This window comes from Hoplias malabaricus, chromosome 7, assembly GCF_029633855.1.
Source record: "Hoplias malabaricus isolate fHopMal1 chromosome 7, fHopMal1.hap1, whole genome shotgun sequence".
NCBI lineage: Eukaryota > Metazoa > Chordata > Actinopteri > Characiformes > Erythrinidae > Hoplias > Hoplias malabaricus.
In genome coordinates, this window is record NC_089806.1 from 38,772,989 (window position 1) to 38,793,624 (window position 20,636).

At 44.0% G+C, this 20,636-nt stretch overlaps 1 protein-coding gene across 1 annotated transcript in view; it reads right to left on the minus strand.

Moving 5' to 3' along the window:
- Positions 1-20,636, minus strand: part of rngtt (RNA guanylyltransferase and 5'-phosphatase) — a 178,495-nt gene that overhangs the window by 103,375 nt on the left and 54,484 nt on the right. The window contains exons 9-10 of the mRNA XM_066677731.1: positions 14,036-14,171; positions 10,584-10,655 (exon numbers count right to left, since the gene is read on the minus strand). Coding sequence (XP_066533828.1) covers positions 10,584-10,655; positions 14,036-14,171 — 208 coding nt within the window. The remainder of the gene's footprint in view (positions 1-10,583; positions 10,656-14,035; positions 14,172-20,636) is intronic.

Genomic DNA, 20,636 nt, shown 5'->3' on the forward strand with positions numbered 1-20,636 from the left:
TTCCTGCTCCGGGTGACTGTCTGTGAGGAGTGTGGTGTGTTCTCCCTGTGTCCACATGGGTTTCCTCCAGGTGACTGTCTGTGAGGAGTGTGGTGTGTTCTCCCTGTGTCTGCGTGGGTTTCCTCCGTGTGACTGTCTGTGAGGAGTTGGTGTGCTCTCCCTGTGTCTGCGTGGGTTTCCTCCGGTTGACTGTCTGAGGGGTGTGTTCTCCCTATGACCCTGATCTGGATAAGCGCTTACAGACAATGAATGAATGAATGATATATTCAAATCCAACCTGCTGGATTTTTTTGCATCTTCTTTTAAATTAACATACCCACATAAAAACACTTAAGAAACACTCAGGTCTCTTTAGTATAGGACTGAAAGCTTAAAATGCACTGTTGAAAGTGTGCAATTTTTTTTAAATTGCAAGACCTGCAATCAATTCTAGCTGGTATTATCAATAACAATGTCTTAAGTTTCAAATGAGAGCATTTAGCTTCTAGCCAAACACTACAAAACCACCACAAATAAATTCAGCCTGAAACGCTACATTCAGCACTCAGTACTAAAGCCAGATCTTAAATAAAATTACTATCCTCCAAATCACAATCGTAATATTTATCTTTAAAAAAAATTGATATTTTCCCTGAACTATTCAGCCCTAGTCTACAATCATGGAAAATAATGTCATATCCTTAGGTACTCCAAGTTTTTACACAGCATGTCACTGCAAAGAAGTCACCTGAGATGTAGCCCATAGCTCTATAAGCTGTAGACTCAAGCCTGTATTGCCAGATTTTATTGAGAACGCTAAGCTGACATCCACCACCCACTCACTTCTGTTAGAGAGGAACTATGTGAAATAGTATGTTTGAGCATAACATATAACAGGTTAAATGAATCCAAACCTTACATGGGCGTGATGTTGATGATAAACCTGGAAAAACGTGTTTTTGTGGTCAATTAAACATAAAAAACAAATAATCCTTCATAAAATACGTCAAAATGCTCATACTGCTCAGGGCCTAACGATTAATAAGCCAGCCTCTCCAAATGGTTTCTCTCTGGGAACTGTGGGCATTAACAATGTGTATTAGCATGCAACACGCTCTCTCTCACCCTCTTTTGCCTAGAGCTAAACTCTCATCAGCAGTGAAACCCCAGCAGCTCGGGTCATGTGGTCATGGGACTGCCGTTGCAGAGGTGCTCTGCCATTACTCTGTAGCAGGGCAATACCAGCCCAGCCAGACAACAGAGGGCCAGAAGTGATCACGCTACACCACTCAGTCCCCAGGGGGCTTTTAGTGAGAGGGAGAGACATTAAAGGCTTTATCATAACAGAGCCAAAGCTGTGTGAGACGTGTTTTTCTCAGCAGAGGGAGCAGTACAGGTCTGAGGTGAGTAATATGATGATATTATATTGTTATCATAATGTGTCATTAATCTTGCTGTGGATATCATCAGTCGGGATCCACGACCACTGAGCGACCGCATGCTTTTAATGGATGTGTTTTTCAATTCGCTACAACATGGTGATATGTATTATGCATCATAATTTATATAATATTTTGCTGAAATTAGTACCATACCCCTGATGATCTATCAGTGTTTACCTGCACGATTACTGCCATAGTATCAGAAAATAATATCGTCCGAGTGATATATCGGTTGGGTGCCACGGTGGTGCAGCAGGTAGTGTCTCTGAGGCATTATTAGGTGGATGGGCTACTTGAAAGTATCCATGGTTTAAGTGTGTGCCACGCCTCCTTCAGGGTGTGTCCCCGTGATTCAGGGTAGGCTCCAGACCCACCACGACCCGGAACGGAATAACAGGTCGCAGACAGTGAATGAAATGATATATCGATTGGGTTCTAGAACAGGGAGAGACCTTGCTAGTGGACAAAAACAGACAGATATTACACGATCTTACTCACTCCTCAGGGAGCTTTCAAAAAAGGTGAAAGATATTAAAGGCTTTATCAGAGAAGCCGAAACAGTGCTACAGCTGTCTAAGATGTGTCTCTTCCAACAGAGGATAGAGCACATATTAGAGGGGGCAAAATTGTTCTTTTGATTCGTCTTATTTTAGATATCAACAGTAATTTTATTTAGGGGAAAAAAAGAAAAGAGAAAAAAAAAAAACAACGCACCACTGGTCACTGCATGACTAAATGGCAGTTATTAAAGGCTAAGCACCACTTAATGAACCTCCATGAATATTCCACATTATTGTAGTTACTGACAGATATAAGTATGAATTAAAATGAAAATAGCAGCTTAATTTGCTTTAAAACTGACAAATTTATTAAATTGACGGAAAAACCCGAGCTCGCTACGGAAATTCTTGAAAGCGACCGTGACGTCACTGGTGGACAACAGCTGAACAACGCCGCGGTAAAACACCGTTATGACTGACTGTTATGACAGTATCTAGCTAAATAACCAACATTATTCCTGACAATAGCCTAGCAATAAGCTAAACTCAAATGTAGAGGTACCGTTATTCTTGTAAATGTGATCGAAGTCGAACTCGAATTCATCCGACACTATAAACCTCCGAAACGCAGCTACGTAGCCGAGTATAATCTGAGCCACCGAGTTTAGCGAGTCAAGCTAACGTTAACTAACACCAACTAAAACAGGCGAAGTGAGTGTCCTTACCCTGTTTACCTCCATGTTACAGAGGCTCTTGAACACCTTTCGTTGGTGTCCTTACATGCCCATATTGTTGGAAAAGCGCCAGTGAAATGAGCTACAGATAACGGAGAGAGCGGAGGGTCCTTTCCAAAGTGTCCGTTTAAAGTGGACAAATTTAGTCCATTTTCTGGATATTTTGGGATCTTTGGGCCATTTGTTCACAGATGTCCCACTGTACATTGAATGATTGCAGCCAAAAACAACACACCTTTTCATCATTTTGCATTAAATTAAGTGCAGCTTCTAGAGTTGTTGTCCACCATCTACGTCACAGGCAAGACGCCTATTAGAGTTTCCCAACACCGTTTGGGGGGGGACCAACGGTCTTTTAAACCTTATTCCTTCAATCAGTAAGAAATAACATGTTTTCTGACTATCAATAAACACAAGTTAGGAACTCAAACTCCACTGTATTTATTTGTTCGACACTTTCATATCGCTGGTGCTTAGCCTTTAAAGGAAAACTACTTAATATTCATACCTTAAAAGTGCAAGTTAAAAAGCATTGTGCCACTAGAGGAAACGGGAAATATATAAAAAGCGTGAGGGAGAATATAATGATAATATGAAAACATTAATGTACTCATAATTAATATCTTAAGAAACTTATATTGATTGATATTATTTGCCACCTGATAAATAAATCAAGCTCTAATCTTCGCCCTGCCAGCAGTGCTGTAAGTTCAGCACCACTTTCTGTACCATTTACAACCCAAACTGTAATCCTTCAAATTGGCGTTTGCATGCTTCTGATTCCAGATTTCTCTGTGGATTCATCCGTTCATGTTACAATCCCCTTAAAAACCTGCTAAATGGCTAAACGTACTCACTGGAGACACTGTGAACGCAAGGCAGGAACACACCATGCACCAGTCCATCGCCGGGAGCACCCAGAGGAAACCCATGCAGACACAGGGAGAACACAACTCACACACAGTGACCGGAGGTAGGGACTGAAGCCAGAACCCTGGAGCTGAGTGACACAATCAGCCGCACCACTGTGCTAGGATGTGTACTTGCCAAAGGCACTTGTCATCGTGCTACAACAAAAACAGACCTGTGTGAAACACTGTGGTTTAACACGTCTCAAAGACTTTGATATATGAGTCTGGCAACATGAAAGAAACGGATCTACTGCCCCAAGGGCTGTAGCTGTCTCTGCAAAGCTGATATATGTCATTATTGTAATACTGCAGCCTTAAACATCCTGGTAAACAAACACGAAAATAAATCGTTATGTTAGAAAGTGGGTAAAGTCTGAGCTTCTAGATGTTTTGGAATATTTCAATTAATATTCCCTGCAGTTCTAGTGTACTTTGCTGAGCCCTGATCAGCACGAGTGCTGTGAAGAAACGAGGAACCTCGTACGCTTTGGCTTGACATGCGAAATGCAGATCCTGGGTTTAAAAAAAAATAATAATAAATTAAAAAACACACTGAAGGCATATCTTTCAAAAAAGGGGGCCTGGAAATAATGCTGCAATCATGGCTTGTCAAGTCAAATAAACGTGCGCCGCTGTCAAACGGTGACGTCGTGATGGCATCACCTCGTCGCTGCTGGCTGAAAGAGAAATTAATGCCGACCGACCCGGCTGGTGCCGAGTCAGATTGCATAGCCGCGGGCCAAACAAACAAAATGAAGACTTTCTCCTCACCACTGAGGCTCTCGTTGTTTGGTTCGGTGTAATTTCATGACTGAGAGGCCAGGCCATGCATTCTCTCTGTTATGCGGAATGACATATCTAATAACTTAATTATGGCAACGCAGGGTCTGGCGAATTAGAACAACAGCTTCATTCATTTTTCCCCCACAGACGGGCCTCCACGAAACCCAGAGAATAAATGACAGTTTAACAGTAATTACCCTTGAAAAACACCCTGTCCTAATTAAAGCTGACCACTGGCCCTGTCTAACCCTCACTACGCTTCTCCTGCGAAGTCAGTTTTAAACGAACGTGAGTGAGAATTAAAAATGAGTGTGTGGCTATGTCTGCAGCAGTGGCGATTGTTCTAAGACTGCAAGGGCAGCTCAGCTTCCCCTAAAATGTCAAAAAATAAGTGATCAAATATATACTGTTGTGTCTACATGTCACTGAATAAATATGCACTACAACGCGCTCAACTTTTGTTCAGAATCAGCTTCTTATCACTGGTAAAGACGCGGCTTTCCTCTCAATCATTCCCGCAGCTTCACAGTGCTTTAAACAGCGTCCACAGAGTTCAATAGTGAAGCAGCGAAGTGTAGCGAAACGAGACGAGTCATTGGATAAATGCTGGGCTTTGTCCCGCCCATCAGACGCTCAGCGTCTCTGGGGGTCTATGGGGCAGTGGGTTGGCCTCGGCCGGCCCGGACGCTCAGCTTCTGCATGATGATTGGATGATCTGAGGCTGAATCCCTTTTTGATTGACAGCGAAATGAGCGAATCAGCGATCCTTTGGTGTAAAGATCCGTGGGAGCACAGGCGGACACACTTCACATGGGCCAAGGCCGTTTAAGCAGCCTAGCTCTGCTGGCCGTTGAGAGGACACTAGTCAAGTCCCTGGAAAAGACGCCTTGTTGGTACGACAGGGTCACAGTTCACTTTCTTTAAAAGAAACGGAGGGTAGAATTTACGTATAAATAAACACATAAAGACACATTTTATGATGTAGGCCGAAATTGAGCTTCCCCTCCTTGAAAGACCAGCATCCGCCACTGGTCTTCAGCCGCCCACCGACAGAAGTCCACCGTTATTCCATTTAATTTCAGTCTAAACAAGCGTTAACGACAAAGTATACAATCCTGGAAAGATGTTTTCAAAACAAAGCAAATTCCACCTTAACTGATGTTAATTGCTGCATCTGGGGAAAAGTGGCATGCGCCTTTGAAGCAGTAATAGGGCATAGAGCTGGTCGATACGGCCAATATTGACATCACAATATGTTTCTTAATTTTGGTCGATACGATATAATTGCAATAAAAAAGCCACAAAAAAACTGAACACAACATGACATCACCATCAAACAACAACCTCTTGGCTTTGTCAATCTTTAAACTATCTTTAAAATAGAGTGCAATGAACTGACAGCAGTGCCCTGTAAAGACCAACGCTGAGTTGTCTTCCTACAGTGGAAGGATAAACAGAAACCTCAAGGTGTATTACAGCTTCTCTCTAAATCTTCAGCTCATAGTTCTGGGGGTCTACAAAATAATTAGCAGCTTTAACTCTGATTTCGGCCGGAGATTAAATAACCGAGAGGTGTTTGTTTGCAGAGTGATGTATGTGCAAACAAAAACATTAAATCTGTCCCATAACTAACGCTGTTCCACTCCTGGCTGTCTGTGCTTTAGGAGTGTGGAGTACAGATGAACGCTGGGCTGAGTCAAGCAGCTCGGCTTGCGGGCGGAGAGAAGCAGAGCGGCGTAATATTGCTGCGTTTATTGGTTTTGGTTCCCGGGCGGCTGCTTTTTTTGGGTCCCGGCCTGTTGCAAAGGCAACAAAAGGCCAGAATAATGGGGCTGTGATCGATATGTGGAAAGCGCAGCAACAGATACAGACACCATGCAGAGATACTAACCTTTGCAGCTAAGAACATCTAGCGCAGGCACACACCTTTTTAAATGCATGAGAGAGGGAGAGGGGGGGAGAGAGATACAGAAAGACAGATAGAGAGAGAGAGAGTAGGGGAGGATGGGGAGAGGGGGTTATAGAGAGAGAGCGAAAGAGAATTTTATATTAAATAGGAGAAAGGAAAGAAATGAGGTGTGTGTGTGAGACACAGAGAGAGAGAGAGAGAGAGAGAGAGAGAGAGAGATAAAGAGAAGAGTGAAGGAGAGGGGAAAGAGAAAAGCAAAAGAAGAGGGGACAGAGGGAGAAAATAGGGAGACAGAGGAGGGAACAGGGAGAGGGAGTTCAGAGAGCGAAGGTGAGAGAGAGAGAGAGAGAGAGAGAGAGAGAGAGAGAGAGGGGGAGGATGGGGAGAGGGGGTTACAGAGAGAGAGCAAAAAAGAATATTCTGTGAAAGAGGAGAAATGAAAGAAAAGAAGAGAAAGAGATACAGACAAGAGTGAAAGGAGAGGTGAGAGAGAGAGAGAGAGAGAGAGAGAGAGAGAGGGAGAGAGAAAGAGAAGAGTGAAGGAGAGGGGAGAGAGAAAAGAAAAGGAGAGGGGACAGAGGGAGATAATGGGGAGACAGAGGAGGGAACAGGGAGAGGGAGTTCAGAGAGCGAAGGTGAGAGAGATAGAGAGAGAGAGCGAGAGAGTGGGGGAGGATGGGGAGAGGGGGTTATAGAGAAAGAGCGAAATAAAATTTTCTGTGAAAGAGGAGAAATGAAAGAAATGAGGTGTGTGTGTGTGTGTGAGAGAGAGAGAGAGAGAGAGAGAGAGAGAGAGAGAAACAGTAGCTTCACACAGACACTATGAAAATACCTCATCTCGTAACTGGAATCACGGCTGTAGCTCTAGGCGCTGAAAGTAGCACAAATATTTATTTAAATACCTCGGCTCTGACAGAAGCGCTGATTTAATTCCCGTCATTACTCTTAAGAAGCATTATCCCCCCGTCCCCTCCGCGGACCGTGGGGCTGCACTCGTGTGTGTAAAATAAAGCTTGAAGCAATAAAAAGATAATTAGTGAAACAGAACAAACATTTTGTGTGCGCTGCTCTCCTGGCCGCCAGATGAACTCAGAAACCGGAATGATCCGTTCTCCTCGGGAGCTGTCAGGAACACCGGAACGCCATCAGCTCCCTTTCACAACTGCTTTGAGGCCCAGAAAACATGACTGGAATTTGTCATCAGACGCAGTATCTGCAGTGTGGACCAAGGGTGTATCTAACATAGGTTGGGAAACAGTAAAATCTCCCCAGTTTTAGCCTAGTCCAGTTATAACACTATGGGGTGGTTTCCCCAAACAGGGATTAAGACTAGTCCTGGGCTACAACATCCATTCAATGAAAAATCACTATTAAAAGTGACGTAAAAGTGGTGAAGGGGCAGCTCTTTTGCTCAAGGGCACTTCAGCCATGGATGTTGAGGGAGGAGACAGCGCTTTTCCTTAACTCAACTCACTGCCAATTTTTCTGCTGGTTGAGGGGACCAAACCTATGGCTTTCTCAACCCACTTCTCTAACCATTAAGCCACTATTCACGCCGTCTAGTGGACGGATATTAAAGGTGACGTTAACCGTTGTAATCAAATTTTTTTAATATAAAATTCCGAGATTGTAAACAGGAAATGGGTATAAAATGCTTTTGAACAGTGTCAGTTAACGGTTAGAAAAACAAAACAAAGGGGCTGTGTCCAATGAGGATTGCCCTATTTCTGCTCCATAGGTGGGTCATTTTTGCTGTTACAGATCATTTGACGTGGAACTGACGCCAAATTTGTGAGACCTCTACCTGCATGAAAGTAAACGCAAACGGAAAGTGCTACTAAACTAAAAAGTTGAGTTATGGATAAGTTGCTGTGGTGATTTAAACACTTAATAAAAACTTACCGAAAAGTTCAACTTCAGCTACTAAAACAACCGTTTGTATGTTTATTTTTTTTTTTTCCACGTAACATACCATTCCACCTTGAAAGTAAATAAACGAGAGAACTGCAGGTCTCCAGAATTGTAGACGTTACCTTTAAACGTGGAGGAAAATATTCAGCTCTAACATCAACACGATTAACAAATAGTAACATTTCCAAAGCCCTAATCAGAATAAAGCTAATTACATGGATGTGCTGGAGCTGCAGTCAAACATTCAGCTCTGAATGTTTTGATTCTCGTCAAACTATTGCTTTCACTCCTGCCTTTTTGTACAGCGCCAAGGTTTATGGTTCAATAACTCCAATGTTGCCGTGGAGGAAAGGAATTCAGCGGAGAGAGTTTTGACTGACAGACTATCTAAACGTGGTGTTCTTTCATTGGGCCTGGCTCCGGGCTTCTCTGGGCATTAACACTAGAGAACAGTACACCAATCTAAACCCAAGGCCGTTTTTAATAACCTGTTTGTGCACAGCGTTCACCTTTTCCTATGGCAGATTAAAAGCCAAATGTCAACCAATTTGTGTGCCGTCGCATTCAGACCAACCTTGGAAATGTGCTTTAATTAAAAAGGAATTCAGGAGGAAAAAGTGCCAAAAGGAGGGTGAGTTAGTGTCAGTGAATTCAAGATGTTCTCTGACTCCTCAAAGCCTTTCTGTGAATTCACTAGGTGTCTGGAGCCTGGTGGATGTGGCATGGACAAGTTGTCCACAGCAGTGGGCAGTGAATTAAGGCCTCAAGTGCAACTCAGGTCAGTTATTTACTCATTCACAACTTGATTCAGACTTCAGAGATTATGACTCAGGAATCGACTCATATTTCAGACTGAGGTATTACCTCTGACTTCACATCTTTTGACTCTGGAATTGACTCACGACACAAGACTCAACTCAGACTAAATTCCAAGTCATTCATGATATGATTCAATTCGGACTGAGTGACTCATGACTTGACTCTCGGTGACTTGTGACTAGGACTTTTATTTTCCAAGGCACTGATGACTCAAATTGGATTCAAATCCTAGTGACTCATGACTCAACTAGGACTTGATTCCAAATGACTGGTGACTCTGATTGGATTTAAATCCCAGTAATTAATGACAAGACACAGATTCGCTTCTAGGCAACTTATGACTCAACTCAGACTGAGCGACTCTTGACTTGACTAGAACTCCTGGAGGCTCGTGATATGACTAGGACTTATTTCCAAGTTACTGGTGACTGAAATTGGATTCAAATCCCAGTGACTCATCACTCAACTAGGATTTGACTTCCAGAGGCACGTGACTCAACTAGGACTTGATTCCAAAAGACTGGTGAATCTAATTGTACTCAAAAACAACAAACTCATGACTTGACTAGGATTTGATTCCTAGTGGCACGTGACTCAACTAGGACTTGATTCCAAATGACTGGTGAATCATATTTGACTCAAACACTAGTGACTCATGACTTGACTAGTATTTGATTCTTAGAGGCATGTGACTCAACTAGGATCTGATTCCAAATGACTGGTGACCCTAATTGGATTCAAATCCCAGTGACTAATGACTTGACTCAGATTTGCTTCTAGGCAACTTGTGACTCAGTTCAGACTCGATCTTAACTCGACTACAAAATGATTACCAGTGATTGGTGACTCAGCTCTGACTCTATTCCTAGTGACTCATGACTCAAACTCCATTTCTAGTGACTCATGACTTGACTAGGACTCAATTCCCAGTTCAATAATGATTTGACTAGGACTTGATTCCTAGTGACTCATGACTTGACAATGATTTGATTCCTAGTGGCATGTGACTCAACTAGGACTTGATTCCAAATGACTGGTGACTCTAATTGGATTCAAATCCCAGTGACTAATGACTTGACTCAGATTTGCTTCTAGGCAACTCATGACTCACTTCAGACTCAATCTTAACTCGACTACAACATGATTACCATGATTACGTGATTGTTGACTCAGCTGACTCTATTTCTAGTGACTCATGACTCGACTAGGACTCAATTCCCAGTTCAATAATGATTTAACTAGGACTTGATTCCTAGTGACTCATGACTCGTTTATGGCCTTTTTGAAGTCAGAACTGATTTGTGAACATCTCTAGTGTGTAGCCAGTATCAGTTGTGTAACTTCAGTGCCCTGTTAGCAGAGATGAGTCTGTTGCATTAAATGGACTCCCCAAGAAGCAGAAAAGGCCACATCGAATTTCTTATTTAATCAATCACTGAGACAAGTTGGAGGCGAGGGAAGTGTGACGAGGCCCTGGAAAGAGGGCTTCACCACTGAGGGCTGTCAGCGCTGCTGATAGGATACACCTCTGATCTCAGAAAAGAGGAGTCTGGCTCTCTTACCATTGCTCATGTGAACTTAAGAGCGGTACTCACGTTAATTTTAATGATGTCGTAGATGAGATAGCGGGGGATCGGCTGTCCGTTCACTTTGTCGATAATCATCTCCTGTTAGAGAGACAGAGAGGGAGAGAGTGAGGGTGTGAGGAGGAGTGGGAGAGGAAAGAATGATAGCCTACGACTCCAAGCAAATCAATTACCAGAGGACTATATTCAGGGTAAAACATTTCATTCTTTTTCTTTGGATTTTGGCAGAACTCTCAAAAGTCCCATTCTCAGTGAAGAGGAAAAATGGTGTGTAGAGAATAGAGAGAGAGAGAGAGAGAGAGAGAGATTGATAGAGAGCAGGTGAGCAAGCTCCAGTGGCACTGATGTGGCGGTGGTGTGTTAGTGTGTGTTGTGCTGCTACGAGTGGATCAGAAACAGCAGTGCTGCTGGAGTTTTTAAACCCCTCTATGTCACTGCTTGACTGAGAACCAATATCCAATATATCCAACCGACAGCGTCCTTTGTCCACTGATAAATGACTAGAATATAACCAACACAAACAACACACACTAAGACACCATTACCACGTCACGGCAGCACTGACATCGACCCAAGACCTTAACAATATCAACCCTGTGGTGGTCTTATAGGGTCCTGAACATTGAATAACAGAGTGAAAGTGGGCTAACAGAGTCCACAAGATCCACCCCACTGCAGTACACACTCGCTAGGCTGGGCAGAGTGCTCTGTTTTGATGGACGTCCAGAAAACATGTACAGAAATTAATAATGCATCTGCTGATGTTGTGGGGGAAAAAACTGAACAGCTTTTCATTTTCAGGCAAGGCTTTACCCTAAACCTTGGAACATTTCTGTGGTAATTTAATGGCACTTGACCACAGCGTCCAGTGACCAATGACTTTGCATCTACAAAGTGCAACGAGGTAGGTGTGTCTAAAAGAGTGGACAGAGAGAGAACTCTGTTGTAAACACTCGAGCCACACTGCTGTGTCTGATCCACTCAGATTGACTACAGCACGGATCAGAGAGGGCCCCTGTTTGGTCTATGGAGCTGGTTTTATTGTTATGGCTGATTGGTGTAAGACAACGGCTGCATAACATCAGGGTTTGGGCACTGACAGGAAGAGGCTCTTTAGCATGATTCTTAATGAAGTATCAGAGTCCAAACCCATGCCTGATATTCCCGGCAGTGCCACACAACAAATGGCTGCTCTGTCAAGAGTTTAGCTGCGTCTCCGGAGCGTGAGGCTAATCTCAGATGTTCCTCAGTGTACGGCGTGTACCGGCGAAGCGAGCCTTCACACCATCTGACGGATGCAATCACTTTTTAATCCTCGCCTTCATCGTGTCACTTGGAAATATCAAGTGTTTGCCCATCCGTTCTGTCGTTATCACAAAGTCACATCGCAGGCTCAGTATGCAGCAATAAAAACGCGATACGATACAAGTCATTAACAGCTCAGAGACGGGGTCCGCTTTTAGAGGGGGCTAGGGCTCGAGAGAGAGAGAGAGATGATAAAAAGTGAAAGACAGAAGGAGAGGGAAAGAGAAACACAGACAGAGTGAAAGAACCCACAGAAAATGAAAGACAAAGAGCATGAGAGAGAAAGACAGAGAGAGAGCGCAAATGAAAGAAAGAGAGGGGGAGAGAGAGCGAAAGAGAGGGAGTGAGAGAGAGAGAGCAAAAATGAGAGATGATAGAAAGTGAAGGACAGACCGAGAGGGAAACAGAAACAGAGATAAAGAGAAATAACGAGAGAGAGAGAGAAGAGCATGTTAATAAGATGTCATAAACACAGAGGAAGGTGTGTGAGAGAAAGAGAGAGAGAGAGAGAGAGAGAGAGAGAGAGAGCATGTTAATAAGATGCCATAAACACAGAGGAAGGTGTGTGTGAGAGAAAGAGAGAGAGAGAGAGAGAGAGAGAGAGAGCATGTTAATAAGATGTCATAAACACAGAGGAAGATGTGTGTGAGAGAAAGAGAGAGAGAGAGAAGAGCATGTTAATAAGATGTCAAAAACACAAAGGAAGATGTGAGAGAGAGAGACAGAGATGAGAGAGAGAGAGAGAGAGAGAGAGATGAGAGTGTATGTGGACGTTATTAGAAGTCAGAAACACAGCGGTCCGGTCACTGAAGGGGGTAAGGAGGTGCGTGTCCGCTCACTCCTGCAGCAGCTGGTGCTGATGCCACTGACAGTAGGTTAGAGGAGAAGTGGGTCAGCAGCTGGGCTCTGGATCTTCCAGAACAGGGCTGGCTTTCGGAGGCTGTTATTTGGAGTGCTAAGTGCTGGTAAAATTAGCTCTATTAGAGCTGCCGAGGGTCTGGAAGCAGAGCTCAGGCACGGGGTGGAGAGCGGCTTCCTGCTGACCGTGTTTAAAAGCCTGTGTTTACACGTCAGGGCCACGTCCACGCGCTCTTGCTCATCTAATGAGGATGGTGACATCACGTCCGATCCATTACTGGTGTCTCTGCAGCGTTCCGCTAAATTTGTTTCCAATTGAATCGGGGCCTGATAATACGGTCTCAGAGGGCACCACTGGAGGAGAACGACAAGGTAGAGAGAGTCTTTATAAAAGATCAGTCACCAATAAGCCCTGAGACTACGAGCCTGGCTGGTTTATAGAGACGCTTTGCCAAGAAATTAAAGGTTCGGCAGCCAGTTGATCGTAAGCTGGAGTGTAAAGTCCACACTAAGCCTTTAGGCTACAATGGAATGTACGTTCAGCTGCTGCAACTGGCTACTTGTGTTTGAAGCATCTTTAGTTCTGCCCTGGAGCTACAAGACTAAAGCTAACAAGTAGCGGACATGTTTACTGTCTTCATTCAGGCTAATAAATTTGGCCATTTCTTACAGACGACCGTATGTAGAACCACAGTGATTTGGGGAAAATGTTTACCTGTGATTTTTGTGGTTAAATTTGCAATCATGACGTTAATGGAAGCGGGCCGACCAGGAAGAGGTCAGTAGCTGACTGACCAAAAAGAGAACTTGTGCCATAGCTGCAGACAGGTGCTAAAGCTCAGTTTGGCTGAAGTCTTTGTTCTTTCATGATGGTTTGTGTCTTTACTTCAAATATTATTGTAAAGAGAAGTAGTATGAAGGTATACATTGGTATGAAGGCATCAAATTCAGCTGTCCGAGAGCGAAAGCCAACACTTGAGACTGTATTCAAGAGCCACTGAAATATAGCTCAGTTAGCATGATGATACCTTAACAACCTTAAATCTGCTCTACATTTTCCTGTACCAAAATATTACAGAATAACAACAGGTAAAAAAGACATTGATATGAAGCACCAAAACAGTGAGGACCTTTATTTTTGAGCCCATCTGTTCATTGTTGAAATGTAAGTAAAGCTCCATTTTGCCACCTTGACTGAAAGTAACACTAGGTAGTATTTTTTACCTTAAAACTGTTGCCACCTTAAAACAACTCGAAGTGATTCAAGCTGCAAATCATTACAGAGGCTACAAACTCACCCCATCCAGCAGGGTATTGGACAGGTGGTTGTTCATATCTTTCCGGAAGGGGAACTCCAAGTTGGATATGTGGAAGATTGAGTTATCTCTGTCAATCATGTACACCTCGTTCCTGCCATCGATCAGCATCATGTACCTGCAGAGGAAAAGGAAAGTCATGTGAGCTACGCTATAGCTACTTACACCGAACACCGTATCACAACTGGAGATGAGAAGACAACACTGATTTTTAATTGAAATGCAGAGAAGTAAATGTATTGCTCGTGTCTGTCCTACCCTGAGCTAATGTCAGATTTATAAACCCATAAAAAAAATTCAAATGAATCTGATGAAAGCAAAGCTTTGTGTTGTTTGCACCCTCAGCACGAGGTAATGGCAGGAGACCAAATGCCAGCTGTGGCAATACATCCCCGACAATACAGAACTTTTGACGTTTATTTCGATCTCGCTGAATTATAGAGCCCATTACATTACAAATTCCCCAAAACAACAGCTATCAAACGCTCATAAACTGCCGAGTTAAACCACACTCTTGAGCACTCAGCCAAAAGGCTTCACCCTCAGCAGAAGTTTACTTAATGAAAAAGTGGAAGACGGCTAATTTACCGCCACTTTATGAGTCAGCGCAAGTTCACTTCACTTTTAAATTGCAGCAGATACATAATGCACTGGACCAGACGGTGGAACATTTTTGTTCAATTTAATGGCATTCAGCCAGGAGGACATTAGTGAGCTCATATGCTGATGCTGGAACTTTAGTTCTGGATCACAATGACGGACTGGATGGTTCTCCAGCACTTTTAAGAAGGTAGGTCCACTGCTGTACAGCTGTTTTAAGAAGACTCATACCCATCTTGCAGATGGCGGATGCATCAATCAATGCACTTCTTTTCATTTCCGACCGTTAAGTGGAGATTAAGGATGTATCACAGCTTGCCTCTACCACTTCGGCCTAACCCTCTGTTGTTGTTTTTTTGTTTCTAGGGCCAGAGAGTCTCATTTATTGTTTGGAATGAAGGGTAGGGCGAAGTTTAAGGGCGACATGGCCTTTTAAAGAAAGATTTTCCAGAGGTGCACTTCAAGAGAGATCCATATCCAGTCAAACTTCAGTGATGAAGCATTTACACTCTAGCGTCTGATGCTACTGCAACATTTAAGGTGGAACTGGAAACTTTGAAGAATAATCTACAGAAACAGAAGCTGAATTCAGCTTCATATCACAGAAGAGTCTGAAGTGGCTGATGATATATGACTGTGGAACAGTTCCGAAGTCGTAAGGTTCCTTAAATGCACTTAAGCATCAGGCTCTTGAATAGTTTCATTGCTGCACCTTGTGAATCTGTTCTGACGACACTCCCAAACGAGGCGTAGGGTATCAATAAGAAATGGGATTGGGCCTAAAAAAGCTAAAAGTCTTGTGGCACCTTCAAGTGTCTGAATGCAGTAATTCAGAGGGTTGTCAACAAGCTAGTCCTGGGCAAATAAATGTACAAGTCTAACTGCTGGCTACCTGTGACATGAAATCGATGTGAAAGTGGGGGGAAATGCGCTGCAGCCTGCCTCCAGCCGACACAGCACTGAAATGAAACTTCAGAAGTGGATGTGTGGGCGTCTGTGGCCTGTGGCTGCCCTCCCAGACAGAAGCCAAAACTATGGTGACAGCCAAGTCACATTTCACAAGCTGTATGTCACCTCAGTAACAGCATGATGCAAAGCCAGAGGTGGATACTAAAATTGACATGTGCTGACGTCTGGGATAGAGACTTTGCTTTGGCAGGGGCTAACCGTGCAATTCAAAAGCCTGACACATCATTTTTATTTCCAATAAATTAGCTCAAATGCATTTATTAGAATTTCTTGTTTAATGCATTCATTCATTCATTATCTGTAACCCTTATCCAGTTCAGGGTCACGGTGGGTCCAGAGCCTACCTGGAATCATTGGGTGCAAGGCGGGAATACACCCTGGAGGGGGCGCCAGTCCTTCACAGGGCAACACACACACACACACATTCACACCTACGGACACTTTTGAGTTGCCAATCCACCTACCAACGTGTGTTTTTGGGCTGTAGGAGGAAACCGGAGCACCCGGAGGAAACCCACACAGACACAGGGAGAACACACCACACTCCTCACAGACAGTCACCCAGAGTGGGAACCAAACCCACAACCTCCAGGTCCCTGGAGCTGTGTGACTGCGACACCTACCTGCTGCACCACCGTGCCGCCCTTGTTTAACACAATGCAATAAAAATAAAGAGTGAAATCGCTCTGTGGTCCTTGAATGATCCACTTTTTATGCTTCATAGAGAGGGTTCCTCAGTAAGAGTCTGCCATATTTAACATAGGTTTAGCACAGAATCTCTGAAACCACTAGGTCTATATAAGCACTGTCGTTTAACATATCATTAGAGAACATGACTATAATAACTACTCCATTAGAGCTGCAGAAACTTGAACAGCTTTGAGAATTTCAAGACCAAGTCCAGTGCCATTACTCAACGTCAAACTCTCAGAGACCTTCATTCATTTAATTGTTAACTCATTAAAGGAAATGTGCACCAACTGTTTAAAGTTCAACTAATGTGTTTCTACTCAAAGTGTAAGAGTGTGTGTGTGTGTGTGTGTGTGTGTGATTACTGAGGGACAAACTTAATTACAGAGCTTAGTCTTGAGAATTTCAATATGTTGACGTCCTTGTCCTGAAATGGATGTGATCTGGACCCAAACAGGCTGCCTTTTGGTCGAACACTTTTTCCACCCACACACAGCTGTGCCCTTGTCCCCTCCCACTGACTGTTCTGTTCTGAAGAAGGGTCTGAGCGATATACACTACACATGGGAAAGTATTCAGACACACAGATGTGTAGCTGTGCATAAACAGGTTACAAAAGCTCCACAGAAATACATGAAACCATGCATGGAATATTTCACACACACACACACACACACACCTGTTGACAATCTCACACATTCACCCAGTCCCTCCCACCTGTGGACAGATTCACACATTCACCCAGTCACTCCCACCTGTGGACAGATTCACACATTCACCCAGTCCCTCCCACCTGTGGACAGTTTCACACACGCACACCTGTGGACAGATTCACACATTCACCCAGTCCCTCCCACCTGTGGACAGATTCACACATTCACCTAGTCCCTCCCACCTGTGGACAGTTTCACACACGCACACCTGTGGACAGATTCACACATTCACCCAGTCACTCCCACCTGTGGACAGATTCACACATTCACCCAGTCCCTCCCACCCGTGGACAGATTCACACATTCACTCAGTCACTCCCACCTGTGGACAGATCCACACATTCACCCAGTCACTCCCACCTGTGGACAGATCCAAACATTCACCCAGTCACTCCCACCTGTGGACAGATCCAAACATTCACCCAGTCACTCCCACCTGTGGACAGATCCACACATTCACCCAGTCACTCCCACCTGTGGACAGATCCAAACATTCACCCAGTCACTCCCACCTGTGGACAGATCCAAACATTCACCCAGTCACTCCCACCTGTGGACAGATCCAAACATTCACCCAGTCACTCCCACCTGTGGACAGATTCACACATTCACCCAGTCACTCCCACCTGTGGACAGATTCACCCAGTCCCTCACACCTGTGGACAGATTCACACATTCACCCAGTCCCTCCCACCTGTGGACAGATTCACACATTCACCCAGTCCCTCCCACCTGTGGACAGATTCACACATTCACCCAGTCCCTCTCACCTGTGGACAGATTCACCCAGTCCCTCACACCTGTGGACAGATCCAAACATTCACCCAGTCACTCCCACCTGTGGACAGATCCAAACATTCACCCAGTCACTCCCACCTGTGGACAGATCCAAACATTCACCCAGTCACTCCCACCTGTGGACAGATTCACACATTCACCCAGTCACTCCCACCTGTGGACAGATTCACCCAGTCCCTCACACCTGTGGACAGATTCACACATTCACCCAGTCCCTCGCACCTGTGGACAGATTCACACATTCACCCAGTCCCTCCCACCTGTGGACAGATTCACACATTCACCCAGTCCCTCCCACCTGTGGACAGATTCACACATTCACCCAGTCCCTCTCACCTGTGGACAGATTCACACATTCACCCAGTCCCTCCCACCTGTGGACAGATTCACACATTCACCCAGTCCCTCCCACCTGTGGACAGATTCACACATTCACCCAGTCCCTCCCACCTGTGGACAGATTCACACATTCACCCAGTCATTCCCACCTGTGGACAGATTCACACATTCACCCAGTCACTCCCACCTGTGGACAGATTCACACATTTACCCAGTCCCTCCCACCTGTGGAGAGATTCACACATTCACCCAGTCCCTCCCACCTGTGGACAGATTCACACATTCACCCAGTTACTCCCAGCTGTGGACAGTTTCACACATTCACCCAGTCACTCCCACACAGCCAATCCACCAATCAACACGTGTTTGAACTGTGGGAGAAAACCAGAGCACCTGGACGAAACCCACACAGACACAGGGAGAACAGAGCTCATTGACTTTTTTGGCTTCCAATTATTGGAAACATCTGCTTCAGCCACAAGATCTACATCAGCCAGGATCTATTCTCAAGTAAACTATAAGATATTGAAAAAATAAAATTAAAATAGAACAGAAGCCCTTAGTGAGAACAGTGTACACATGAGTGAGTCACGGCGCTATTTTCTTCACCTTTGTCGCCTTAACAAAAACACAGCGTGTGCTAAAATTACAACTTTTTGCAAATGCTGCAGCTTGTGAACCCCTTGAAACAATGTACACAAGAGGGGAGGTATTGTAAGAGCCAGAGTGGGGATTTAAATCCACTGTTTCACACTTCATCTCTCACCCACACACACACACACACACACTGTAGAAGTCACAGGTGGTACACACGGCTGTTTTAGTGGGCTGATAGTCAGGGCACATCAGGAGCCAATTAGAGGTTAGATTAAATTGGGAATTTGGGGTTGATGTGTGAAAGATTGGAGCTGACAGAGATTGAAAGGAGAGTGTTTGTCCTCTACAATAAATCAGATCCAGTGCAATCCAATGCACAAGCCACTAAACAAACAACTGTGACACACAAGGCAAGACTGATATGTTTATCAACCTAAAAAACACACTACTGATAGAGAAATGTGCAGAATTCACAAACAAATGCCCATTTATTTGATTTCTACTCAAAATGAACACTAAGTACAGGTTTGTTAGGAATTTTCCAGAGCCCACACCTCAGCGTCCGAGTGTATTTGGGTTATGTACTCGGGTTATGAGATGCAGTAAATGCACCCAGACTGAACCTGTGAGTTGTGGAAGTACACCACTAAAGAACTATTGGAAAACCAAAGAGTAAGTCTCTGTAGAGAATAGAACTCTAAAGAAGATGAAATATTATTGCACCTAATGACTCTTTGACTGGAAAGTAGAATAAAACATCTCTAATATTTATCAAACTAAAAAGTACACTTGATTACCACTCTCCATCAGACTGATAATGAAATCCAGCTCCTGGGTGGATAATTGCCATTCTAAATCTGTTTTGAAGAACCCAATCAGGTCATGCCCACCTAAGTTTCTGCTACTTGTTTTCAAAGCGGTTCAAAACATGCTATTTTATTTGCAGTGAACTGACCAGCGGAGAGGAAATTGAAAGGAAGACCCACTGAGAATGTAATACCATCAATAGGCACCCTATTGTCCGTCACATCATAATCTCTTAGCGACTCATCCAAATTCAGAAAGACTACGTCCACATCAAATAAAGTGTTTGCTGATTTCAAATGACATAAATAAGAAACGATTTGTAGCCTGAAAACCATGAGTATCATGTTCAAACTACACTCTTAAAGGAACACTGTGTAGTAATTTTACCTTAAAATTACAGCCAAGATCATGCTTGTCCACCAATATCATGTGGGCTCACCACACGCAAGATCAAAGTGTGGTCACGGGCAGTTCGTTCATTAGCTAAAAGGGAAAAGGAGGACATTTTTTTCTTTCCTTCTATCCCCAGTATTATCCAAGTCTCTGTATTAGACAAGCTTTTCCATCAGCGTTAGGGTTTGTTCGGTACAGCCCTACCTCTATTTGAGTGATTTCAAGATGGCGGATATATCCCTGACTCCTCTCGTAGACTCGTGTTAAGGCTCTTTGTATTTGAGCTGCAGAGCCTTCAGTTCATTCTCTATGGGGTCCAGGAGGACTCGTCCCAAAGTGCTTTCATCATACACAACGTGAGGCGTGTTCCAAATGACCCCTATTCTATTTCCAACAATATCCTACTCACTATGTAGTGAAGTATGTAGTAAATCAGGCACTGATTCATTTTGGGCACATCCCTGTACGGTTAACCAGAGCAGCCAGAGCCACGTAGACAGAGTTGTAGTCAGTTTGGCTACTGTAAACTTCACAATTCACTTTATTGTCGAACTCCTGCACTCCAATAAACTCCAATAAAATGTTATCAGTAGACCGAAGAGTGAAAAATGTATAGAATGTTATGAGTAATGATATATGAGCTGGTCTGTCTTCGAAGTGTTTGTGAGGGCGACTGT